The following is a 27,691-nucleotide window of genomic DNA, read 5'->3' as shown; positions in this document are numbered from 1 at the left end:
AACAATCTTGTGGCATTCATTTTTCCAGTCTCTACAACAGACTGCAGTGTCCCATGCACTGCCTTGATTCTTTGATCTGCCTCAAACTCTGTGTGTATGTGGATTACAGAAACACAGCCTCTTGGCAACTGGTAGCGTAACTAGCTCAGTAGGACCTAGTTGTAACTTGCTGTTGCATGAGTAGTTTTCCAAAATTCTCTTTATTTAGGAGCGTCAGTAAAATCCCCATGTGATACTGACACCTATGGAAATACAACCATTGTAAGTGATGCTGCATGGTATAGCCATATCTATAGCATCAGATTGTCTTTATCCAATTGCCTTTTTTATGAAAAAATAAATCAATGAAAAGTAAGTTTAAAAAAAAAAAAAAACTGCTCTCGTTTCCCTAATAACTGCTCCTATGCTATCCAGAATGGCTATAACAGGCACCTATGGCTTTTTTTTTTCCCCTCAACCTTTTTCTTGACAGAGAAAAGAGATTTAATTTAAAGAGTTTAGGACAGTGTTTTTATTTGGGTCTATTTCTTTTAGTGAGAAATACAGGAGCTTTGTTTTTTCTCAGCAAAGAGTTGATGTAATCTTTTTGAGGTTATAGAATCATAAAATCATTTTGGTTGGAAAAGGCCTTCTAGATCATTGAGTCCAACCATTAACCTAGCACTGCCAACCCCCCCCATGGAGGTTCCCCTATCCTGTCCTAAACTGCTTTGCATTGCAGAGCTGCTAAAACAAATATTGTAGAGGATGTACAGAGAAGGAATGTTTTTACAGGTAAATGTAGAAAATAGAAAAGCAGGTAAGGAGATCTTTCTTGTGGACACAATCTTTCTTTTTAATTGCACTCAATGTAACAGGAAACAGGCAAAAAAAAATCTAAGCTCAAGAAATTGCACAGTAACTTTGGAGTCTTGAGGAAACTGTTCTACTATGATGTCTAAAGAAAAATCTCAATTCTTTCTGTGAGGTGGTAATTCTGATCCTAAGCAGCTCCTTCTGCAAGTGCTTTTTCTGGTCAAACCCAGTCTGGTACTTCTCAGTGGAGCATGGGATGACATGGTGGGATGCTATGATGATGTTACTAGGGAAATGATGATGGATTCCCTCTGGCAGTACCCAGTCCCTGATCCCCTTCACACAGTGCTCCTAGGGTTTAGCATTATATGGCCAGCATTAAACTGCTTTTGGATAGTGTATACTGATTAATGTTGAGAAATGTCAAAACTGATACTGTATATAGTGTGTGTATATATAGTATAGAATAACCTTCCTCTTTGAAAGTCAAGGCGATACACCACTGACCGGTAATCTTGCCTGTGTTGGAGGCATGCCCCTGAAGTGTTTGACATTCCATAGCGTAGCAGGCAGTAAAGAAATGCAGCTTTTTTGTTGAAGTCATTAAAATGCTTTGTCCATTCATATTTGCCTTCAAAAGTCAGTGGTATCTACCCCAAGTACATCAAAATGATAGGAAGCAAACTTCAGTCTAGAAAACTCAGCCTTTGCAGCAGACATTCCTTTTCTTGTCATTTGTAGTTTGGTACCTCAGAGAGAAAATAACCTCGATATAATACATAAAGAGGCTGCTAAGAACACAAGAGTGGCAGGGGCTGCTCTAGCTCACTAGGTATTTAAAAATGAAATGCACATATTCTTTATTTTGTATTAATACACTGTAATTGCTTTACAGAGTCCAGCATATCAGTTGCATGTAAATACTACAGATGAACTTGCTAAACTGGAGCTCACAAAACTAGTGCATTTATCCCAAAGCAGAGACTAAACCCTCTAACTCATTAAAAAAATACATTAAAGAACGTACCACACACACATATTGCACTTTTCTCCATATGAAATTTTTACCCCATATACATCACACCAAAGTCTCTTCAAAGGAGTCTGTAATACAAGATAATAAAGCTAATAATTACTCTAACAGTAGTGTACACAGTTCTCTAGACATAACAGATTTGAACAAAAAAGCCACTTCAAAGTAGTACGAAGTGGTGCCCAATGGATACTCTGCCCTATTAGAAGGCACTAGAAGCCTTTTATTCTAATTGGCTTAAAGGAAATTACATGAAAAGTTAAATATGCTTTTGGTCGAGGGGAAGTGTCAGTCTAAACTACATTAAAAAACACTGTAGCTTCCCCTTTACCAGCACTGCAAAGCTCAAATGAGCTTAGACTAGTTGGCACATCCTGATAAATGAATCGCAAAACTCAAAAACATATTATTTTTATCTTTGAGTCCTGAAGCGTACAGTATCCTGGAGTTGGATGGGGAAGGAAGTGGTTATAGTTATAGCAGTAACCCAGCTTCTGGAGCAGAACTGAGCCTGTCTCCATAGGTCCATAGGTGGTGTGTGCCCCGTTAGCAGTTTTCACCACGTAGTTCCTTGAGTGCTTGGTCAGATATTAAAATTCCAGAAAGTGTTTATTATGCTGTGGGGTAGGGAAGAAGGAATGAAAGGCCAGGACTCTTTGTTGCCTCTCTTTTTTTTTTTTTTTTTTTAAAGTAGTGAAATGCCTGGTCTGCTATACTGCAGTACTTGTCAAGCCATTTCCCTTCCCTTTGCTAGTCACTTAAGGTGTTTCTGTGTTCCATAGCTATTTACTGTGTCAGATGAGTTTCCTTTTGAAGGAAAAGGACACAATAAACCCCTTTTTTTACCAGCTAAAGTAGAGCTTTCTAGCCCTCTTTATCTTGCATCACGTAAGTAGTGTATGGATGTGATCCCTGTTCTTTAAACTCCCTTTTGCTGATGCCTTGAGAATCACTGCGATATCAGAGGTAGAAGCTGAGCACTAATGAACTGAGTCCAGCTGCACAACTGGACTGATATCAGAGCAGGCTACATAGCAACAGGAGTTGCCTCTCTAATTGTAGTATACAAGAAACAAGGTGCCTTCTCTCAGTTGTTAAACCCTTTCCTCCTTCACACAGCCTACAATGCAGTGACTGAAGTCTTACTATTCCATATGTAAATGCAGTCTTATTGCTGTAAATGCTGGCTGATTATCCACCTTTCTAGTGAAGGAAAAAAGAGCAGCTTTGAGAACTCCTTTTTCTAGCTTGGTTGGATCTGTGATGTGACAAATACAGACGAACCAACATACCATGTTCCTTTCATCCTTCTATTACATCTTCAACTCATTCCATTTTTAAGTGACCACATGCCCTGAATAATACCCAAACTTTGAGTTTGGTGACTACACCCTCCTTATTTGTAGTATCAAAGACCTTAGCTCACCAAACTTTTCAGCAAACAGTGGTGTGTTCTACATATGCAATCAGCACAGTTTCTCTGCCATTCTTTGTGCTTTAATGAATCTGCAATTGTGCTTAATGTTTGCTCAGATAAAGGGCTGAACGGTCTAGCTGTGAACCTCATTTGTCTATCATCCCGTAATGTCTCACAATACTTAAAGGCTAGAGGCAAAACCCAAACTAAAGATCTAAACTTTCTGCAGATTCCTAAACAATCTTCCTATGACTTGCATTTCATGACTGGAAAGTTTTGGAGATACAACTGCTTGTTGAGTTTAGTATTTCTGAAACAGTTGACACATCAACAGTTTGTGATGCTAAATATTGCTGTAATACTTTCAATGTTATATATACATGAGCAATCAAAACACTAAGAAAGTTAAACATTATGTTCCACATGGTGGAACGTGTGCTCTGAAGGGACTTTGGCTATAGCAAGGATATAAATGGGGTATTGTCTACTTTCTTCAGAAAAAAGCATATAGGCTGATAAAGAACTGAAAAAGGCACAGCACTATCACTTCACAGGGGTTTTTTTAAGCTCATTGTTTTTATCCTTAACTTCTAAAACCCTAAATAATTGTCCAAATATACAAAGCTCAATAACCACCAGCAACACATACTGCAAATTTAAAACACAGTTTGTTTGCTTGTTTTTAAAATGCAACAGAACAACAGATGGATCCTTTCCAGTGATTGGAACTTCTCCAAGACAGAGCCCTCCACAAAGGCCTGCCTGCAAAAAGGGTTGATTTCAAAAGCCATCCAGGTAGCCGCTTTTTTTTTTTTTTTTAAAATGCCATTGGCTGCAGCTCTTGGTTGTGTGTGTTTCCCCCCGCCCCTGGTACTTCTTACCTTCTCTCTGTTAGCTTATCTTTTAGTATTCTGATCCCCACCCAGAGGCCTCTACAAATCACTGTGGTGCCCTGTGTCAGTGTCAGATATCTTTTGACAAAGTCAAGGTGTCACTTAGCAGAGATCCAGAAGGTTCCCTTAGTGGACAATCAAGAGTTCCTTGGCAAGCTTGGGAAATACAGTTTACTTGCTAGCAGGAGGAAGTGGAGGCTGCCTGAGATGTCTGGTGATCTTGGAGACTTACCATGGAGTAGTTCCAGATCAGTAGCTTAACCAGCAATGGGATGCCAAAGTGCAACTTTCCTTTAATTCCACCTCACGCTACTGTTGTAAGAGTATGACAGTTGCCATCAGTGCAGACCCAAATCTACCCTGAATTTCAGTGAAAACTATTGCTTTTATTGCCAAGAAGTACAATACAATGTGCACTCATTCTCGTTTCTCCAAGTGAATGTTAGATGAATGCTGACAAATTCCTCAATTTTTTTAGAAGGGGTTATTTCCTTCCTCTAAAATTCACTTTTTTGCTTCCTTCTATGCAAACTAGTTCTTTGCGGGATGAAACTGCACTATCTTTCTCTAGCCCCTGCCACCAGCAAGACACTTCTTGCCACCTCCTGCTTTTTTTTTTCCAGTCAGGTGGATTTTTAGTTCCCCTGTTAATTCAAGGATTGAAAAATTGCCATGAACTTTGGGGTAGGAACAAAAAACAAAAATTCACATGCTTCTCCACTTGTCCTGTCTTCCACTCTCATGTTAGTCACCCCATGATATTAATTCACCAGGACATAGCCACTGTGCTGGGGATCTACAGTCTCCATCATTTCACAATCAAAGAGTCCAGGCAATTCTGAGAGGGTTAATGCATCATAGTTTGACTGGGACTCGTGAGACGCTGAGCTGCTCTGGCTGTCAGGCAATGCTACACTGCTCTGTTGTGCTGGGTCCATGGAATACTGGCATTGGTCTGGGTAGTCTGGCTCAGAAGAGGTGACAACAGGCAATTCACAAGTCTGATATGAATATTGTAGGGACTGTGGCGGCTGCTGCACCTGAACTGGTGATGACAACCGTGAGGAGCTGGTGATCTGGGAGGGTGGCAGTGGATCCAGCTGTACCTTCTGGTATTGACTGAGAAAGGGGTCGTATTGCATTTGTTCTGAGGAAGGCTCCATCACAGGGCTCAGAGGCTGCTGCAAGCTGAACTGGGTTGGTTGCTGCTGCTGTTGTTGCTCCTCCTGGCATGAAATTGGCAGTTGACTTGACCTTGGGTATGAGCTCTCAGCTATTTGCATCTGGTTAAAATAGGCCTGCAGCTGGGACTGCTTCTGGAGAAAGAGTCGCTTCTGATGCAGCCTGAATCAAGGACATAAACAGCAATTATTTTTGCCTTTTGAAGTGTTAAGGTGCTAGCATGAATCCTGCATGCAAGTCACTCCCAACAGTTCCAGCAGGGAGTGAAGCACAGAATTGGAAAATTCCTGGGCAATCTCATTTATTAAATTTTACAGCAGACGGGAATCTTCACCTTTCAGCAAATGTGCATAGCGTAGCTTTCTCCAATGTTTCTATGCATCCATTATTACCCTGGAATGTGAGTTTGTAAACCTCCTTTTGACAACCTTTTTAATCACCTAGTGATTTTTTTCTCCTGTGCAGTTAAGTTAACCCTATGCATTGTTTAATTTTGTTTGTTAAGAATCAGGTGCATTGTATTTACGTTTTAAGCCTGCTATTCACTGCTCTGTGGAACTTAGGAGCTGAAGACTTGCATATCACTGGCTACTAATCCTAGAAGTGGTTTGGGTTGCAAGCCCATCTAGTTCCAACCCCCCCTGCCATGGGCAAGGGACACCCTCCACTAGCGCAGGTTGCCCAAAGCCCCATCCAACCTGGCCTGGAACACTTCCAAGGATGGAAATGAACAAAGTCCCCCTGCTCCCCATATTCTTTTTCTCTGAACTTTCATAAAACTCCATGTTTTTGACTCTCTACAAACAGTAAGAACGTACAACACAACGCAAGGTTATAGCTATGTTTGACAAATTCCTGTGATACGACAAAGCGGAGGTCTCCTGCCAACCAATTCCCAAAGCATGCAGAAATAAGAAACCTACTACTGACACAAGCCAACAGCATTCAGAAGATAAATCTATTGCTTCTCAGCATATTTCTCTATACAGACCTCCTATTCTTAAAGAAGTACACCAACCTGCTCTCAATACTGTTAGCTAAGTTCTTGATTAGGATTAATCAACTCTACAGTTGTCAGGAGTGGCCATAAGCTAAAAAGCAATCACAGATTGCATGCTTTCTTGAAAGCTGGTAGTATTTTTATACCTCTGTTCCTCAGTCTTTTTGTTCTAGACAGCATGTAGCTAGGTTATTTTCCTTTCTCCTTCTGTGATTCTTTTGCAAAACTCAGGGATAGTAACTGTTTAGTATCTATCTTGCTTACTTGTTCAACAATTACCAAATGATGAGCTCATAAAGACCTTACAGTCCTTTAACTTGGCAATTAGAATCTTGTCTGCTATAATGTGTACAGTTAGAAGGGGTCACTTCAAATCTATTCAGTCTTTTCTGTAGCTTTTTCAGAGCAGTGTCACTTCTAAACTGATCTAATATGACAAGAAAAAGTTGATTTACTTTACAGTGGAATTACTGGGTCACGGGAATAAGACAGGAAATACCTAAGTGACTGCATGGCTTCCCAGCAGGCAGAAATACACAATTCACTTTCCGACTTATGATAAATACTGCAATATGTAGGTTATAAACTGTGGGTGGTTGGGAGGATGAGGGTGAAATTAAGTACAACAATGCAAGTAGTAGGGGACCTTCCCCCTATGCTTCTCTATGCCCATTAGTACTATATGAAGCATACAGATATTTGCAGTTTACCTGCACCTAGTAGCGTTAGCTGACAAAGAGCTCATAGCACAGAAATTTGTAAACATGTGGCAGGACTATTGTCCCCCTTTTAAAAGAAGGGCTGTGTCCTTACAAATTTTTAAGCGAAGCTTTCCTTCTTCAAAGGATTTCTTAAGTTGGACAAGGATTGTTCCAGTTCTTTTATTACTCTTGAGAGTAAGAATGAGTAACTTATCTGCATGAAAGCTTCTTACCTGTGTTCCTGTAACTGCTGTTCCAGACTCCGGGGCAATTCTTTGCCGTACAGCTGGCAAGTATTCTGAGTCTTTGATAGTAGAGTGGGTTTCTGCAAGAGAAACAGTGCTGTTTTAAATTGCATTTGATTTAATGCATTTGTCCAGACAGCAACTGAAAGATTGTCTGCCCTTATGACAGTGTAACTGCCCAGCTCCATTTTCAGAAGCTGTCAGTAGAGCTCTTATCTGAAACCACAGCCTCTACTGCTTATTGCTTTCTAACCCTTAGACAAAGAGTATCTTTGCATGATAGATTGTACCATAAAAATCCACAGAAAGATTTCTTCCCAAGTGAAAGAGAAGCTGCAAGCTGGAAAAAAAGTTTTTTATAAACTAAAGCTATATGAAAATCGGTTTAAAAAAAAAAAAGGTGGGAGGGAACAGTAAGCCCCAGAGGGTCAGAAGTGGCTCCTCAGATGCTGATGCATAACCTTTACAGAGTGCAATGCAGATAACAGGTATTAACTAGCAGTTACTTTAAATTGCTTTAATAACTCTATACAGTAACTGAGTAGGAAAACAGTAATATAGTTTACTTTTTGCATAATTAGGGTCAGTATCTGACAAAAGAAAAATACAGCATCATTTTGAATTCAGCTGTTCTCTGCTAATGTAGCCTTTGATTTAGCCTAGTAGAAGGCCAGTCTGCCTAGTAACAGCAGCTGGTTTAATTCAGTGGAGGGGAGGTATGGTACCTGGAGCCTGTGTTGTAAGTATTGTGTTTCTAAGCTCTGCCGTCTGGATAACAATGGGGGATGTGCACCATTAGGGAAAGCAGATGCAGCTTCCTGCTGCTGCTGAGATGCTTCCTCCTGCAGAGAGAAGAGGAACAAGTTTCATCCCCAGAAAAGGCTTTTCTGCCTCAACCTTTTCTTTAAAGATTTCCCCTGACAGAGGTTTCACAGTTGCTATATGGACTGGTCTCTGGTGTCACTCACCACTTTCACTGCATGGTGAGGAGCCTAAATTACAAAGCTTTGAACTATCTGTGCTGCAAAATGGCAAGGGCTTACATCTGTAACTAAAATGATATTCTATGTAATGTACTTTCTCTCTTGCCCTCTTAAATAGTAAACGTGCAGGGTTAGAAAACCGTCCAAACTCTAAATGTGCTTTCATGCAGCTCTCGCTTCACAGCTTCAAAACGGAAGGTGAAGAGTTTTCAATAGCAGTGGAGAGGATATGCATGGAGTAAGCTGACATGGGAGGGGAGTGAATTGTTGTCATGAGAATACCAGGAGCACTGCAGCATGTTTACATCAAGCAAGAGATCCTTGTGAAAACGTTGAAACTCAGTGGTTGTCAAACTGAACTTTTCCAGCAGTCAAAGTAACAGCTGGAGCTTTAAGAATTGCAGGCTTCACTGGGAACATTAGGTGCTTACAGTGCCTGTGTACTTCTTACCCATTTTATTTCTGGGGTTTAACGGGAACTTATTATTCCTGCTTGCTGTGACCTGTTCCATTTGAAACAAGTAACTAGGGGGCTGGTATTTAGCATTTATTTATTTAGCATTTATTTTATTTAGCTGGTATTTAGCATTTCACTAAGCAAATGAGGCTAAGTTATCACTCTGCTTTTGCACTTGTTACAATTATACCAGACCAACTCCAACAGGGAAAGATGTTATTGGGCTTTGTTAAATCTGAAACATCCTTCAGATTAAAAGCAGTAAAAAAAATAGCTTTCCTAAATCTGATAACAAGGCCATCTCCCTGACACCATGAGGATGGTAAAGGCTAACCTGCAAATACCCATTCTCTATTCTGCAGAAGACAGAAAGGAGAAGATGAAACTTGATCTCCAGAACATCTTAGCCTCTCCTTATCTGTCCCAAAGCATTAACACGTGGAAAGATAGAGCTTGATTTCTGGTTTAAGTACCTCTGGAGGACTATTAATGAGGTCCTGAAACTGGGTGGCAGTTGATGTCAGAGAGGGTTCTTCTTCTGATCCCATCTGTTCATACAGCAACTGAACTTTGTTCAGTTCCAGGATTCCTTTGGTTCGTGCCAGATTCTGGAGGTGCTGTCTAAATGCTACAATTCCTGGAGAAGAGTTGAGCAAAACCCTTGTCAGAAAATCAGTTAACTCGTATCTGGTTAGCACAGCAAATGTGAGAAGCTGAGTAACAACCCAGTCACAAGGTGACCTGGTGCTTCTGTGTATGGAGTACCTCTATTACTGTGTCTAGGTATACCGTGTCGTAACAATGGTTGTCATTACCTTGTGTGAGGGATGTGTCGGAAGCTCTGCGCCCCTCTCGGAAACTGACAGGAGAGCGGTTGTGGGTTTCTCGCTTTTGGGAGGCGAGTGCTTGCATGGCTGGATTAGCAGGTCTCAGACCTATGAAAGGTGTTGTCATTCTGGGTGCTTGTTGGTTAGTTAGCACCATTTCTTTCAAGGAAGGGGTATCTTCCAGGAATTTAATATCTCTCTGAATGGATCCCATGCCATACTCTGAATCAATACTGCCCAGAGATGCGTTTTCATCCAATGAGTAGACTTTCCCTGTGACAAAACCCAAAAGCCAGAATAAAAGGAAAGTGCCTCAGTAATTTAACAAAGCAAAGGAAGTGCTACAAGCTCAAGTTATTCCAGCTAACAGTGACTGTCTTGGAGGAAACGAAACAAAAAAAAAATCAAGTTTCATAAAGTAACTGTAATTTAACACTTGTAGTACACGAATGGGGATTTGCTACCGGTTTTTACATTATTGCAGTGATAAGACACTATGCAGATGATGTTCACTGGCTTAGACAGCATTCAGTGTTTGTTGGGTTTTTTTCTGTAGATAATCCTGACAAGACTGTAGCCTGAGGTGAAAGGCTTCATCGACTTGCTGGTTTTAGAATACCTGAGAATCCAGAGGTTGTCTTTTCCCCGCTGTCCTCCTCTGCCAGCACATCTTTAGGGGGATGAACGATTTGGGGACATCTAGTTATGTGAGAAAGAACAAGCCAACTTGCCAGACTTTACCAACGGCTATTGGCATTGTACGTGACTGTAGCCACCTGTATATTTGCTGCTTTGGTTTTATACTGTCTGTACAGCAGGTTTTGGGGTGTTTTGTTGTGGCTTTTTTTTCCCCCTTTGGCCTTCATAGCAAATGCTAAGTAACAAAATCAAGAAACGGTCTTGCACTTGTTGCTCATAAAACGTAGTCTTTTTCATCCTGGGCTTATTGGATTGAGTGCTAAGAGCAGGAAATGAGCTTTGAGATGTCCATGCTAACTTCTGTACCTGTGCCTGGCATCATCACCAGCTGATTGGTAACTTCTGCCAGAGTGTGACGTCGTTTCCCACAGCGAGCTGCTTGGAGGGCTGCAAATGCCTGTGCAGGGTCATCTTCTGACTCTCCTTCTGTCTCTATTCCTTCATCAATTGAAGTTTCCATCATGCTGGTAGGTAGCGATTGGCATCCTTTCCTAATCACCACAGGAGGTACAGGATCTAGCAGGCAGCCATTTATCTAAATGGCAGAAGGAGAAGATGGACAGCTTTCAATTATGTGCACAGAGCATCACCCCAAAGTGCAAAAAATCGCTGCCTGTCATGTAGGCTGAAGGCAACCTGTATATTTAAAATGCATGAACTTCCCTATAATCTACTGAGGTAAGAAAGTAAAGAATTGTACATGACAAATCCCTCAAGGTAGGATCACCACTGACATTCTCTTAGTACCCAACTCCCTAAATCTAAATACTCTTTATTTCCACAGTATTATGTTCTCCAGGGCTGCTTTCTTTTTTTAAGGAGTTATTAAAAACCTTTGCCAGCTTAGTCACAAATACAAAATATTTATGGAATGTACAGTATCATTGTTTCTCCTTACTATACCTACTGTGCTCATTCATCATGCTCAGATAAGCACTATGAAAAAACGGTCTTGTATTTAATTCTGCAGCATTCTTGCAGAGATGTGGTCAGAATAATACAATAAATGCACACTTTCCAGCAAAAGTCCATTTGATTCATGGTGCTCCTCTGCAAACAAAGATTGCCTAGAGAGGCTGTGGAATCCCCCTCCTAGAGTTCACTCAACTTGATAAAGCCCTGAGCAACCTCATCTAGTTTTGAAGTTAGACCTCCTTTTAGCAGGAGGTTGGACTAAAGGGCCTTTAGAGGTACCTTTCCAACCTAAAATACTCTTAGGATTTTAATTCTGTTTTTATTCTCCAATTCAAAAGAATCCTTCTGTACCCTAACTAATTTCCATATGCAACTACTTGGGTTTTGAGGACCATAGCCTGTGTGTCATGCAGTTTTGGGGTGGATATTCTGTTCTGTAATACCTTAGAAGCTCTAATTAGTGTCCTGTCGCACAAGTCACTCCTATTGTTCCGGTAGGATGAGGTTGGATAAAATATGGATGAAACAACACAGGCATTTAGCATAAAACCTGGCGCTGCTACAGGTGATTTCATGTAAAACTGTCAATGAACCATTCCTGAATTTTCTTCAAAGGCCTTTGGTATTTTGAAAACAAGCGTGTTTGGAAAAGAAGCTTCACTGCATTAACAGTAGCTGTTAACAAATGGTCTTGCAAGCAGACTACATGGTAGTACTCCAGGAAAATATTTAAAGCACTATCAAGAAAAATCTATAAATATTTTGAGCATGAGTAAAATGATGATGCTTGCACATGAAAATTCTGGATTTGCTCCCTCTATTTTAATGGAGCGTATCTTTAAGCTTAATTTCTTAACACACCTTACTTTCCATTTGTGACTTTCCCATTCAAATGCCTTCTACTGATCTGGTAGCAAAGGCACTGGAAAGACTACTTAGTGAACTGCTGGAAAAGAAGAAGAGATCCAATACCATGTGGGCAGTTGGCTCTCTGCAGTTTACCATGGCACACAGATCAGAGCTTAGAATTTTTTAGCAGGCATGTTCTGTAATATTTAAGACACTGAATATTCCCAAGTCAATTGTGATTTGACATCCTACTGCAGTCACCATTTGTTGATCTACTCTGGCCAAACTGCATCTATAAAAACAAAGGGGGATGCAAAATAAATGTTAATTTCCAAATGCCTTTGAATTGCTTTTTGCTTTCCAGCTGTAAGAGACCACACAAGGAGTTACTTAAATAAACAGTGATGAGAAATAGGGCCATACTCTTAGTGTTGGTAACTAACCAGTAAGTGAACAATAAAAACTTAAAAATGGCAAGCATGAAATCAAACCCCTAGCTGGCACCAGGCAAAATACAATATGCTGAAGTTAAAGTTATAATGTGATGTGATATGAGAGAGAAAAACAAGTTTCATGAGAATAACAATATACTTCATAAATGTAATTCTTTTAAGCTATTTTGCCTTCCTCACAAAAGCTCTAACTGCTACCTCCTGTGTATTTCACTTATACTTTGCTACCCTGCAGAGTATTGACACAGACCTCGAAGCTGCACGGCAAAATGGATCAGACTGTAGCTCCCTTCAGAGAGTTAAGCTGTAACCATACATTTGCAAGGCTGTGGAGATGTCCCACCTGATTAGTTGAGTTCAGTTAAGTCTGTTAACTGTGGAGGTGTGGAAAGCCTACAAAAAAGTCATCCAGTCTGCTTACAGGAAACAAACCGCATTAGATGGAGCTGCATTTTTACACGGTCTCCAGTGAAGATTTTACAGGCATTCCTAGTTACAGAAATGGCGTAGTTGAGAACTGCTACAACCTATTTGAGATGCTGCAGTTTTAATAGGTTTTTGACAGTCAGAAGGTCCTGCTGGCTATTTACCATGCAAAGAAAAATTAACAAAAATGTTACTCTCTTGGCTGGCTTCCTATGAAATTGGCAGAGATACGGAATTTAAGTGCATGGTATTTTAATTGCTTTAGCTGGCAATGGAACCTTATGCTTAAGGTTCTGTTATACCTTCCTGTTCTCGTTTGTCTGACTTTTTGGATGAGTAGCTAGGTAGGTTACTCTAGATATTCAGCAGTGAACCCTTTGTGTTAGAAGCTACATATGAAGAGTCTTCAGGGCTCTTAAAAAATATATTTGAGAAGAAGAAAAAAACCCCCACATTTGTAGGTTGATTTTTCTTTTAGCAATGACAGTGTGGTAAGATTGGAATGCAAGCAAAGAACACAAGAGGCAGATTAGTGATCAAAAAAGACACAGCTGTTGAAAATTATATGTTGAAAAAGAATCTGGAATATGTAGAACTCTGATGCTCAGGAAATTTAAATTTAGGGAAACAGGCACAATGTGTTTTTGTCCAGCTAGTACAAGAAATGCACAAATTGAGTGTTTAGGTACTAAAGGTCTTTGTATTTGACTTGCTGTCTATCCTGAGATGTTACCCAGGAATGAGAATTTGCCAGAGACCAGACTTTTGGGAACAGCATATGCTTACGAGTAAGTGCTTAGAAGCAGGTTGAGAACATTTGAGTCTTTGAGGAAAAGGCTACTGAAAGCAGGGAGAAGCAGCAGGGTTCTCCAGCTCAGCTACTTGCAAGTGTCAAGACACAGGAGGTGTACTAAGGTCAATGAAGTGACATTAGTTTGGATTAGCAAATGCTCTGGCCCTGGCTCCACAGTGCTTTGTGCTAGGATGATGAATTCTACCCTGTCAGAAGGAACTGATCTTCAGTTAACTATTGAAGAGCTACAGCTACTACCACTATCAGTGTTCTTACTAGGCACTAATTTAAAAGGCAACAATCTTTTGTAGCCTTAATGATTTTTTGACAAAACAGTAGGGTGATTTTAAGCTGTACCTTTGGTGTCTCAACTCTTTCTTCCTCCATAAACGCTGTCTCTCCCTGGCAGCTGGATGGAGGGAATGAAAAGGCGTCTGCTCCTGAAGCTGAGGGAAGACCCGGAGACTGCAACAACCTTGCATTTTGTGAATGCAAGTTAACTGAGGGTACCGCAGCTTGTGTCTAAAAAAGATTGTAAGAACTCCAAAACCAGAACAATTTTTAAGAGGAAAACAAAGTCACAAATTAAAAATAAACACCACCTAGCCCATTTCCAAAGCAGGAGAAGTATGATCTTTCCTCATTCTTGATGAATTACATTCTTAGTCTTTAGACTTTAAAAAAAGCACCACCCTCCCCAAAACACACACCAAACCCCAAATGTCATTAAGCGAGCTACTTACTGAAGCTGAGCACTTAATAGCAGTAAAGACAGTGTTTGGTACCCTCCAACTTCTGACATGCTAGAATTCCTTTTTATATCCAGTACAAACCCCCTTAATATTACCATGAGACATAGGGCTAGTTTCAATTACTTTTCTAACATGCACTGATTCCTGCAGGAAAAAGCATGAGCAAGAATAGAGCAACCTGGACCTGAAAGAAGGTATTTTAACAGAGGGAGCACTGTTGAAGGGTGAGGTGTGCCTCAGGGAAGGCAAGCATGGCACAATTCGGAGAACAGTGGTTTTTACTGTTTCTTAACGTTAATTTCCTGAAGTGCAATATCTATACAACTTGCCTGTCCAAAAGGAAACAAGCAGTCTTATACGGGAGCCTGTGGTGCCACCATGTGTGAAAACAAATTATCTCGTTACTCAGGATAACTGCAAGATTGCTTGCAGTCCTGAGGAAAAAGTGGTAATATGGCTATAAAGTACTGGAATTTAGTACAATAAGGAACTACCTTCTAGGAGTTTTTCTTCCTTCCTACTTGTTAGTCTGCCAAAACCTGCTTTTAATACATCTTATAAGTAATAATCTGCTTTTAAATACTGTGTCTTTCTATTATTAGAACTACTAAGAAAATAGCTGGGTTTAATTTTTGTCAGCCATATTGTTCCTGGACCTGTATTTTCATAGCTGAAGTGATTTGGTTTTCATTTCAACAGAATCCAAAACCAAATAGTGTCTTGCTGCCTCAAGCAAAAAAGGAGCAGCATGGTTGTGATATCTCCTGGAAGTGGAGTCTGGGCACTTGTTTTATACAGCAGCAATACAGTACCTAGGAGGCTGTGAACTTGAGAGAGTATTTACTTGAGACCACAATAAATCTGAGTCATCTTAGGCCAAGTCTTTCACACTTGCAGTTATGTATTAATAGAAATCAAAAGCTGTACAACATCTGTTTATCTTAATGAAACAAAACAACATGTAAAAAACTCCCAAACCAACCTGGAATAAGACAAGGTAAACTGTACATGACCTTTCTTTCTGAACAAAATTACTAGGGAAGAAGCAGACTGAATAGCCTTAGAGCCTGCACTGAATCAGTCAGTATAATTAGAGAGAATACTAAGTGGACAGCCTTCTGCAATGGAAGGGCTGGCACCAGATGTAAGAAGCACCCAGAATTGCTCTTGATAAAATACACATGACATCCTTAAGACTTAAGTCAATTAGTCATCACATTGACTCTACGGACAGAGAGGTTTTGCAGCCATGCTGCGAAATCTCCCATGAAATTGTACTCTTGCTGGGTCAAGAGGAAAAAGTGGTGCAAATCTTAAAAGAAATGACATTATTTAGGAACAAATCTCTGAATCTTGAGCCATTAAGAGTCTCACGACAGTGATATTTTTGTCGGGTACTTAAGATATCACAATGAATTGGCATCTTAACCTGTTAGGTTGATCTTACTATTTTCTTTTGGGTACCTCTCTACTATTCTCTGCCATACTTCATTTCATCGGAGACAGAAAGCGTATCTTAGAGAACAGCAGGGGAAAAAGTAATTTTATTTTCAACAGGTCCCTTTAGAGTAACTATGTTTATGACACTAAGTACAGCCTGCATGCTTTTAGCCCCCATGCTAGCACAGCTCTCCGTAAATTCAACAGCTTGTTTGTCAATCACATTAAAGATACTCCAAGTGTTGCACAGTCTCCAGAAACAGTATTTTCCTAACATTTTAAGCCATGACTTCCTAGCAAAAGGTTTGAAAGTCTCAAAAAATGGAAGTGTTCCAATCAGATGCACAAGCACAGTGCTTCCCTTTAACTGGGAAATAAACTGGGAGTTAAGGTTAAACCACACAGATACCTATTAAAGCCAAAACCATTGTTTGCATTTTGGGCTTCAGAATGCAGTCAACTTCCCTTCCTCATTTAAAATGTTTTTCTTTTTGGGAGGTGGGGAGGATGCAGCAGGAGCAGTTGTAGGAGGTATGCCAGACAACTAATTTGTCATCATACAGCTCCGACAGGAGGCAAATCCAAAAAAGTCTTTCCAAAATGATGCTGCAAGTCTACATACTATAGAAATCAGAAAATAGCAATGGATTCCAAATGAATCTATGTAGAAACACCATTTTTAAAGAGAAGAATGTCTTGCACAGCCTTAAGCCCACCTCTGCCTGCAACAAGACCTTACCTTGGCTACTGTCTGCTCAGCGATGGTGCTTGGCCGACGCTGGCGAGCATCAAGTCTCTGTTCCACGGGGAAGCTACTCCGATGTGACTTGAGTCTTTCCACTAACAAGTAATAGATAGCAGCAAAGTGGTTATAACTCTTGTTCTGCAGAGACTGAAAAAGAGAAGCACAAAAGTGTGGGTGCAGCCAAATATGCGTTGTCTTTTACGTTCTAAGAGACCAAGAAGAAGAAAGTATTGCCATCTAGGGTAAAAAAAAACACAACCTGGAGAAGGCTGAATATATTGGCCATTCCAAGTCACTAGAAGCAATGGGGAACTGAGCCTCTGCAAAGTAGAGAAACTAGCCTCTTTTAGCAGAAAGTACTCAAACTGCCAACCCCCACAATGGCTTAAAGTTATCAACCATCCTGAAGGAAATTATTGTGTTAACTCCACAGGGACTCTTGGCATTTATGTTTGCTAAAAAGCATGATTTGGGATTGGACAGAGACATTCAACTGCTTAATGCTTTTATGTTCCTTTTTGGATTTCATTTTCAACCCTCTTAGAAGTTCAGAATGAATTTACTTTCAATTCTGATTTCCCCTCCTCTCTCTGCATTTGAGAAGTAATGATTTATCCAACTCCGCCCAGGAAATCTAACAGTGTGGAACCTAATATGGCTCCTTTATTTTACTTCTGTGCATAAGAGTCGGCTTAGCTAAGGAAAATCTCTAGAAATAACCCATTTTAAGCAGCAGCAAGTATCACCATTGTAACAGGCAGCCCTAGTGGGCTACCATTTTTTACACAGTGCATACCATATTTCTATGCATCCTCTAGCTTAAAGCAACTGCAGCGTCAAATGTTTTGAAATGTGTCCTTGTTTAAAGTAAATAGTTAATACACTGAAAGAACAGTACCTAGTCCTGGAATATGTGACCAGAACATGTTATTCTTTTCCATGTGTTCTCATTTGGATTCCTGACAGAGGAGTATCCTTTCTCTCACGGTGCTGCCTTTTCATTCACAAGTTTTCCTCTATGGGCAAAGGATGCCTGGGACTGGAATAGCTGGGTGTTGTCAGCCAGCATAAGGCACACAGGTCAAGTTGTCCGTGGGCCTACTGCACGATGTTTTGCCTGCAGTTTGCATAACACAGACACCTTAGCTCTGCTAGGGATGATCTCTAGGAAACTTTCTGGAGGGATGTCTCTCCTCTTCCTGATCAGTCTGCTGGCACAGACTGAGAACATTGGAAGGCCAGGGACGCAGCAACACAGCATGTTTAAAATGTTTGCCCTTGCTAGGGTATGACCAGGTAAAATATACCACCAGGTTTTTTTGGGTTTCCCCCCCCCCAACTGTTGAAATAAAGAATGTTCCAAGCAACTCGGATAGTAAGTTCTAGTCGTAAAAACAAAACAGGAGACCTTTCCCCTAGGGACAAATATCTGTATGACTCTATTTTACCTCAATAGTTTTCTGTTGGTCTATTCCAAGGCTGTGCATTAGCCGTAAGACCTGTTCATTATACTCTCCAATGGAAGGCTCATTCTCCTCTCCTGGTGGATAAAGAATAGGTCTCTGTACAGGAACTTCTATAAGCATCCACTTATGCTCCTTAATCTGAGCAATAGTTAACCGTTTGGATGGGTCTAGGACCAACATTCTTCTAATCAGATGTTCACACTCTGTTGGGGAAAAAAAAAAATTACCAACCTGCTAAGTGGTACTTGCATATATTCACCTGAGACATACCAATACAGAGCATGAGAACAGGAAACTGCCTTACTGCTATGTAACTTCTGTGCTAAATACATTTCCTGAAGACTAAAACAACCTCTCAAAACAAGATTAAATGTCACATTAAGGAGCACAAAGCACCAACTTCTTTAAACACATGGTATGGCTATCAGTGCCATTCCTTCTGCACAGCTCCCACATGAGGGTAATAGCAATATTTAATACCTCTTTGAAGCTGCTTATGCTAACATTAACTGATAAAGCTTTAAACAACCTCTGTGAAGTGTGGTGGGGAGTAATTAGCATCCTTCTCCAGCACAGTTTGAAATAGCTTGTCCAGGATCATCGAACAAGGGAGTGGCAAAACTAGGGTTAATGTCTGGATTTTTTTTTTTTTTTAAAAAACTTATTTTCACCCTAGTGGTCACAAAAAAGAAAGGTAAAAATAACATATCTGTGAATAGTAGCCAGTGGGTCTGCAGGTTTATCTGTTTTAATTCCAGGAGCAAAGCACAATCAGTAGCTTTAGGTGTCAGAATAATTCTGAACACATCAAACCATTGCTGCTTTCTGACTACTACATACTGGACAGCATTAAAACCATCACCTTTTTTCAGATCTCGGTTTTTGGAAGATGAGAGCACAAGAGATAAATGTGCAGTTTGTATGTGATAGGAAGTCAATGCAAGTTCCTTTAAGTGAGCTTATCAATCTGCTGTATATGTCTAGCTGACCATGATATGGCTACAGTACAGTTATTATGAGTCAGTCCACTTAGGTAGTTATGACAAACAACAGAGAGATCTCTGGCTATTTATGCCTATTTCTCTCTCTTGTTTTCACAGTTTTGCTAAGAGGCACACCCTTCTCCACTCCCTGCATCACCATGTGATCAGCAAGGGGAACAGCAAATAGCCTGTGAAAACAGCCGATCTACGCTGCAGTTACAGCAATGCTTGCAACTCACACAAAGGTACCTGGATCTAGGTCACATACCTATGTCAGCGAAGTCACAGAAAACAATACTATTCAGTCGGCCGCAAAACGTGCCTAGGCAGCTGAGGGGTTGCTGTGGTGCCGTAACGGCATTGCTAAAAGCAACCAAGTGCGCTATAGCTACACTGTGGTGGCTATTTTCAGAGGCGGTGTGCAGGAGTACATGCCACCAGAAAGAAAAAGGGGAAGACCAGAATGTTTTACACCACAGAACCCTTAACGGCAGGGCTGAAAACCCTTTTTTTTTTTAAACTCCCTTTAAAAAGAAGCACAGAAGGGAGTATATCGAAAGAGGATTTGATTCAGGAAGGTTGTTTTGAAGTAATCTGGTTTAGAGACCCTTTAATATAGGGAAGCTGAAGCACACCATCAAGCCCTGTGTAAAAATGGCCCCATTTGTTCTTGTTTGAACAGGCATGAGGGACAGTGAAACCCAACAGATGGGGCAATTGAGTGAGGGAGAGATCTCGTGGTTGCACGTGGGAGTGCCAGATACACGACAATTGAGAACCTGGCATAGGAACTGGTTGCGTACTTTTTTACTTTTGTTTAGCAGATGCTGTCAAAAAACAGGAAATGCCCAATCCACATCTTAGGTTTGACAGCAGTATTGCTCTCAGCATATTTTCTTTCCACATTAAAATGTATATGGCCTTGCAGGGTGAAAGCTAATTGCTACACAAATGTGCCTCTCCCCCTGCATCCCCATATTTCTGTTCACAGTAGCATGAAAGATCCTTCAGCTTCCATTTCGACTCTCTCCCTGCCCATGGGCACAGCCACACTGCAATCTCCACGCATTGTGCAGGGAAAAATGGGTTAGTTTGCTAGCAGCAGCCTAACTGCACCTAGGCTTATTTGTGTTTCTTTGCAAAAAGAATAGTCTGCCATACCATAATCTAGTGTGCCGATGCACTACCCTTTGCTGTATTTGCAGCAGACATTATTCTAGAATTTATTCAAGGTTTACCACACCAAGAGCATAAGAGGACATGTTGTTACCTTCTGACATAAAATAAGGGATCCTGAACCTTCCTTCAAGAACTCGTTGCCTCAGTATGGGGAGAGTTGGTCCATCAAAAGGTAACGCTCCACAGACCAAAACATAAAGAACTACACCCATGCTCTGGAAGAAAGAGAATATTAATTTCATTTTTCAAGCTACAAGCAAAGTCTCTGAGGTTGGCTAGCCAAATCCTGTCACAGAAAAAAAATAAAATTATGTTCTGCAGAAACAGGAAATGTATACAAAAAGGAGTTAGATTTCTGAAGATCCCTAAACATTAAGAACACTCAGCTAACCCAAAATAGCTAGGCTTGCAGTACCTTGTGCTGATAAGCAGGTAAGCTGAAGTGTAATGCGTTAGAGACTCTGCTAGCAGGAAGCTCCACACAGATGACTGAATGATACCTGAAAAGTGAGCCCCAACTTCAGGTGAGAATTAGAGATACTTTTTATTAATCTCAATGTTGTTCAAACAAAAACAAACCTCAAACAGCAGCCGTTCAAAAAAAGAAACTGTAACCTTTTACATTTACCAATTTGCAAAAGCCTGGGTAAGAGGCACACTGGTAACTTCATGAAAAGTCAGCTTCAGGGGAACACTAACCAGTAATTCTGCACTGCTGTGTGTGGTGCTGAGCATGAGAGATTATTTAAACACGAGCAAAAGGAGACAATTTGGGAAAGAGCTCTCCTCCAATTGCCAGACTCCTTTTTGAAAGTATGCAAGTTAATTGCCACTGCAAGTGTAAATAGTCTTGCAGTATATGCCAAAAAAATACAGTGCCATGCCAGATGAAATAACCACACCAGACCCTCATGCCAATCAGATGCCATAGATAGCCACAGCACTGGATTTCTCAAGGGGAAAAAGCAGGCATTCAACATTCACCTTAAAACTTTGTAAGTACACAGAGATTTTAAAATTAAATACATATATTTAAAAGTCACTTCTTTCCTTAACCTGCTAAAAACTGAGCTGTGGATTGTTGCATTCCTCCTGCAAGCTTAGCACTGTCAGCAGACTTATTCTGTGATTGGGTGTTGCAAAGAGATACAGAATCCTTAACTCAGAACATAAGTGAAGATGCTGATTTTTTCTTAAATATAACACACATGTGTTTCTCTTTGTGAGCAAGCAGATTCTGTTAACAATTTAGGATCTTATATATTTGAAGAATATTTACCGAAGTTCAGAGATTCACTTCTGACATTCAAACAGTGCCTGTGCTACTTGAAACAGTAAGCTTAGCTGAGGTCTGCTGGACGTTTATTAGTTAGTAAGGACTCAAAGGCTGTAGCCTTTTTCTAAAAAAAAAATCTAATGAGCTACATATATATGTGTACGTATATAGAGAAATACATGCATACACACAAATATGTTTTCAAAAATCACAGGTTTTATTTGTTGAAGCAATTAGATTAGCAGCTGAAAGGTAACTTTCCATGAACTGCCCTAATTTGTGTAACAGGCTCTGACCAAAATGTCAGTGCCCGTGTTGTTACGCTATGTGCAATATTATCACTGCAAACCTGATGCCAGAGCAGAGACTGCCAAATTGTACTGTCTCTGGTTGCTTTAGGATATGAATCCATCATTACGAGTACCAGAATACTAAAATTAAAAAACAAACAAGAAACCCCAAACAACACCAAATTAAGAATGAAAAGCAGTCTCTGACAACGTGTGAGGGGTGCACAAACTTTTTCAGTTAATTTTAGTCCCTTTTCCATTGCATAAGAATGTGGGTTGCACTGTCTATCCTCTTCCACAAGAGTAGTATGCATGGAGACAGACTGATATAAAAACATGCAGCTGCCTGCAGTAGAAATGTTTGTGGCACAAATGCGCTTGTTTCCAGCTCAAAGAGCAAAGCAGTCATCATCTCTCCTGTGTTTCCGTGGCTCAGAATCCCTTTAACCTCATCAAGAACTTACAGCCTTACAAGTTCAGTTCCCACTTAATACTGAAGATACTAAATGCACTGAAAAAAGCAGAGTTCATGCATTCAGTCAGGAGAGTTTTTGGAGGAGCTGCAGTTTTTCCTCTAGTGGGCTAACATACACCTACAGCATACATTTAATAGCTATCTGGATAAGTAACTTCCATTCAGTGTTAACAGGCATTTTGTGACACTCAAGAAAAAAAAGCTGAACAGCTTGTATACAGCTTAAGAAAAATCAAAGAGGATTCCTTTGTTCCAGCTTCCCAAAAGTTTACTTGAATCTAGTTTGAAAAAGAATAGTGATACCCAGATATCCAGCTGGGGTCCCTCGTATTGCTGTCCTTCAAAGACTTCTGGGGCTGCATACGGTGGGCTTCCACACCATGTCGTCAGAGGCTCACCACTCTTATAGAAATTTCCAAATCCAAAATCTGTCGAGAAATTAAGGGGAAAGTCACTCCAAACTCCAGTTGCATGACAAAGAATAATTATATGCATGGACTAGGCCTGAAAGCTCACCTTCATTCATGAAAGGCTCTATTACAAATCCTTTTATCAGTACTCCCACTGAAAATATTTATCGGGATGCTGAATGTCCTATACTACTATTTTCATGACAGCTATGTAATTATTAAAACACTGCAAAACTTCACAACCTGTAGGAGTTATAAGTAAACTTCTACTAGTTTTTGAAATTCAAGTTTATAAACAGCTATCACTAAAATTCAACAAACTGACAATCATGCATACATATGAGCTTATTTACTTGCCAAGAGTTATCTGAGATTCAGTACTGGATCTGAGATTTCCCAATTTTTCTTTAGGTGCTCTCTAGCCTTGAATACACAACAAACTTTGACAACGAAAGCATTAACTTTGGAGATGGGAGGAGGGAGCTCTGCCAAAAGCAACAAGCATGGGAAAACACAAAGCCTTTGGCTAAGAGGAAAACTCTGCTACTGGGATTGTCTACAGCCCTTTCAGTCTACAACTGAATTTTACCATTCCACAACTAAGCAGTTATTTTAAATGTCTTTTTTTTTTTTTTTAATGGCTTAATATGGGACCAGATGTAGGTCCCATGGCACTTCAGTATTAGTCACCATTTGTAATAATTCAATACTGAAAAGCAAAACAACAACCACAATTGCATAGAGACATGAAGTCAGATAGAGTCTGATGCAACTTCTTTTAGCTTCCCCTGTTGCTGCTCTCCCAAGTTGTTTTTTGAGCGTTTTGTTTTGTTTTTCCTAGAACAATACAGCAAACAACATTAATATTGAGGAAGCTGGCTTGATGACTGAACTGAAACTGATTATTTTCAAAAATGTAGAATTTCAGGTGGCTGCTACCACTCCCTGGTGCTCTGATCTGCAGCAATTTTGCCTTCCACTCCACTCTTAACCAGTGTCTTTAGAGCTCTTCACAGCCCAGATCCTCCAGTTCCTCTTAAACCCTGCCATCACTCTTGCTCCCTTTGCTTAGTTCATACATCATTTGCTTTAGCATTCTTTACTCTTCCTGCCAGAATCCTAGTAGTACCTCCTACATCCACTGCAGATACCCATTCAGAATACACTCCGTCCATGACACTCCTCAGTATTAATACGCAAGGCTCATATTCATCAGGCTTTTAATAACAGCTGTTGCAGCACAGTGTTTGGATACAACTGTTCACACCATGAATCAAAATACTTGCTCCACTGAAGTCTAATGGAGTTTTCTCATGGAATTCAATGAAGCCAACGTTTCTCCCTGTTGCTCCCAGTATTACCATTCTGTACTTCTTAGTCGTCTATTCCACTTGTGTTGCAGGCCACCCCTTACGTTCTCTGTGACAACAAATGCTGTTAATACTAAAGCAAAGAAGGAGAAGTTCTCAAGGAGACAAAGCTGACAGCAGGGACAAATATTCTTTGGATTTAAGGCTTTCAGGCAAACTGGCTTCAATTCACTAATTGCTCAGGTATATCTCCAAAGGAAATACAGAATGGAGCATTGGCAAGTGACGTGCAAAGACTGTCAAGCACAGCAACATCGTTCATGTTCGTCACTGGTCTACTCCTGTGTGAACAATGATTTAACTGTTCCCTGCCACTTTTTCCACACTGGAGCAAACTATGCAGTAAAAGGTTACAGAAGGTGTTTCTTAAGGTGATAATGCTTTTACCATTGTAGCTAACCGGGCTCCTGCAGAGTAATACTGCATGCCAGTGTGACTGGAGGAATCCTGTGAAAGTCAACAGTGTTGATAAACAGTAATCAGGCTGTTGATTTAGTACTATCAAGCGCTGAATACCTCAGAGGTATGTTAATACAATATGGCACTGGTCAGCAGATAGCAAAACTGATAAACACTGTGGTTAGCAGACAGAGTACAGGCACTGCTGGTACCACTTCATTTACTTCTATTTGTATAGGTTGTGTTACTCAGAGGCAAAAGCTTGGCTCTTTCGTCATCATGAGCTACAAAACCACAAGAGAACCCTCAGAATCAAAGCAATACAAACATATTAAACAAAAACTTACTAGGCTTAGATAAATTTAACCTGGAGTTGTTTTAGAGAAGCAATACAGAAATTGAACCAGACTACTTACACTGAGCTTAACAGTAAAGGTATTTGGTTGCTTTCCTAATAGAAGGACACAAGACCTCCAGCAATTCTTTTAATAGAACTCTTCCTGCAACACATATATAAAATGAACATAGGCAGAAGCCGTAGTTTCACGAACACCAGAACTGAAGAGGCTTTTAGAGCAATTTTTTCTTCTGTCTTCCAAGATTTTCCTTAGTGTGTAATAAGGTATAGAATCAAAGAATAGTTTGGGTTGGAAGGGACCTTTAAAGGTCATCTAGCCTCACCCCTCCTGCAGTGAGCAAGGATATCTTCAGCTAGATCAGGTTGCTCAGAGCCCCATCCAACCTGACCTTGAATGTTTCCAGGGATGGGGGATCTACCACCTCTATGGGCAACCTGTGCCAGTGTTTTAACACCTTCATTGTAAAAAAAAAAAAAAAAAAAAAAAAAAAAAAATTATAGCTAGTCTAAATCTACCCTCTTTTAGTTTAAAACCATTACCCCTTGTCCTGTTGCAACAGGCCCTGCTAAAAAGTTTCTCCCCATCTTTCTTAAAAGCCCCCTTTAAGTATTGAAAGGCCACAATAAGGTCTCCACAGAGCCTTCTCTTCCCTGGCTGAACAACCTCAACTCTCTCAGCCTGTCCTCATAGGAGAAGTGTTCCATCCCTCTCATCATTTTTGTGGCTCCTTCTGCAACTGTTGCCACAGGTAAGACATACCACCCACTGCTTTAACACCTATACGTGAACCTGCAGGAATGTTTTTGCCTTTTGAGGTTCCTGCTCACTGTCAAATTTGGTTATAGGGAAGCAAGAGGTTCAAAAATTATCTGGGAAACATACAAAACCAGCATGATCTCAAGGGCCTTTTGGCTGTTTTCATTCATTCTTTTTAACTACAAGGTCACTAAAGATTTCAGCAAGAGGTCTACAAGACTTAGAAAGAGATTCCACGTTTTTGTGTACAACTGGTTAATTCTTATTACAAAGACTACCTCTTTATTACCTTCCTCACCTCTGCTTCCTTACTGCATCGCACTGCTGACTCTCCGTTGTGTTAAACAGTACCATTAACATAAGCAGATATTTTTAGCTGCCTTTAATGAAATACACTGATTAGGAATAATAGAGAATCAAGACTATGCAACCATCCAGCTCTCAGTATGGAACTCTATACAGTGGGTAACATGCACTGTAAGGTAATAAAAGCCGTCACTATTCCATTTAGCAGTAATGTTACTGGAGGCATTCATGATATAAACTGGCCTTTTTTACATATCTTGTGTTGGTGATCCATTTGATTCAGGTAAGCAACTGGTAACTGTAGATCAGCCACAATTATACACACACAATCAATGTCATCCTGTCCTCATTTTATCTTTCCTTTTTCTGAAGCTCACGTGTGGTAATCTTGAAGGAACAGCTAGATAAAGCAATATAAATGTCTAACCTCACTTAAACAAGTTCTCTGTGGAGTTCTTCCACAAAAACTCGCATCTTTAAAAATATTTTGCAACATACATAAAGCAGCTCTTTGTATCTAGGAATTTCAATGTATTGATTATGGAATTTGTCTCTCTTGTCAGAGGGTTTTGGGTGTGAAACAGCATACCAGTTTTACAGGTGAGGACACTGGAACAGAGAAGTTAATAGACTAGCCCAAATTCAAGTAACAAATCAGTGACTGACCCAGGCCAGGGCCAAGCGTAACTGAAATGCCTGGTCATTCTCTAAACAGCAAATAGAAACCAGTCACTCTCTGGTGAAAACTTTTGCCTCAACATTTCTACAGCCTGATGAATGTACATCATGTGCTCTGGGCACGTCTCAGTCCAGTGACCCAAATACACAGGGTATAAGGGGAAGCGCTAAGTCTCATTTCCTTATGTAAACATTGGCCTTACGTGTTTTTCCCTCAGCTCTAACTATACAGTCCAAAACTCTGCACTTGATTCACCACTAAACAACTGATCAGAAATGGCCTTTTATTTTAAATAAACTAATAATTCTGTGAAATCTTATTACAGAGATTTCTGAATTTGCTATCATAAGAGATCCAAGTCTAAAAATAAGCAGGATACTCCTATCAGGCTAGTCCATGATTGGATGATAAAGATACTGGCTTAATTATCATCAACAAGGTCATGTTGAAAACATAGGAAAATGGGCTGCATCTACTTTGAACTACCTGACCACACACCTGAAACTTCTAGGTCTAACCAAAAGCTGCCAAAAGACTGCTCTTTAATTGTCTAGACCCTTTAAAGAAACTAGGCCAGGGGCTGAGCCCATTACAGGTAATTCCATACTGCGCCATCAAAAACTTTTCCCAAGTTGCACTAACCCTGCAATTATCCACCCAGGAAAACCTCTAATTTGGATCTGCAGGTACACTGAAAACTCAGTCTTGCTTCACAGACAGATGGGCAGCTAACTGCTCTGGCTCCTTGTACGCTCCCGTAAAGTCCAGTAACTCTGCTGCAATGACAAGAGCTAAACCTCTCTGGTGCCAATAGCACCCAAGCCATTCTTGCAATTCCTTTTGCAGAAAAACATATCCAATTATTACCTGTCCTGGAAGTGATCCCAAAGTGCCTCGGTGCAGCTACATGGCACATATTCCCAGAGACAGCTGACAATTGCATGAACGCTAACTGCACCATTTGCTGCAGGAACCCCTGTGTGCAGATAAAGCCTAATCATGGCAGTAATTTTGGGACACCCATTTCCAATATGCAGCAGAAGAGAGTACGGAATAGAATATTCCTGCTCTTTTCCAGAAAGTTCAAAACACCTTTGGGATGGGATTTGCAAGGTTATTATAAAGGGCTACCAATAATA

The 27,691-nt window shown here is 40.4% G+C and overlaps 1 protein-coding gene across 1 annotated transcript in view; it reads right to left on the bottom strand.

Moving 5' to 3' along the window:
- Positions 1 to 810: 810 nt before the first annotated feature.
- Positions 811 to 27,691, bottom strand: part of SIK2 (salt inducible kinase 2) — a 62,564-nt gene continuing 35,683 nt past the window's right edge. Inside the window, exons 5-15 of the mRNA XM_075774641.1 lie at positions 22,577 to 22,701; positions 20,324 to 20,447; positions 18,053 to 18,273; positions 16,599 to 16,751; positions 14,025 to 14,189; positions 10,539 to 10,767; positions 9,522 to 9,806; positions 9,180 to 9,343; positions 7,992 to 8,108; positions 7,255 to 7,346; positions 811 to 5,482 (exon numbers count right to left, since the gene is read on the bottom strand). Of these exons, the coding sequence (XP_075630756.1) occupies positions 4,900 to 5,482; positions 7,255 to 7,346; positions 7,992 to 8,108; positions 9,180 to 9,343; positions 9,522 to 9,806; positions 10,539 to 10,767; positions 14,025 to 14,189; positions 16,599 to 16,751; positions 18,053 to 18,273; positions 20,324 to 20,447; positions 22,577 to 22,701 (2,258 nt within the window). The 3' untranslated portion in view covers positions 811 to 4,899. The remainder of the gene's footprint in view (positions 5,483 to 7,254; positions 7,347 to 7,991; positions 8,109 to 9,179; positions 9,344 to 9,521; positions 9,807 to 10,538; positions 10,768 to 14,024; positions 14,190 to 16,598; positions 16,752 to 18,052; positions 18,274 to 20,323; positions 20,448 to 22,576; positions 22,702 to 27,691) is intronic.

The sequence above is a fragment of the Balearica regulorum genome, chromosome 23 (assembly GCF_011004875.1).
Source record: "Balearica regulorum gibbericeps isolate bBalReg1 chromosome 23, bBalReg1.pri, whole genome shotgun sequence".
In the NCBI taxonomy this organism is placed as follows: domain Eukaryota; kingdom Metazoa; phylum Chordata; class Aves; order Gruiformes; family Gruidae; genus Balearica; species Balearica regulorum.
The sequence above is the reverse complement of the archived record's forward strand: the minus strand, read 5'-3'. Positions and strand labels throughout refer to the sequence as shown.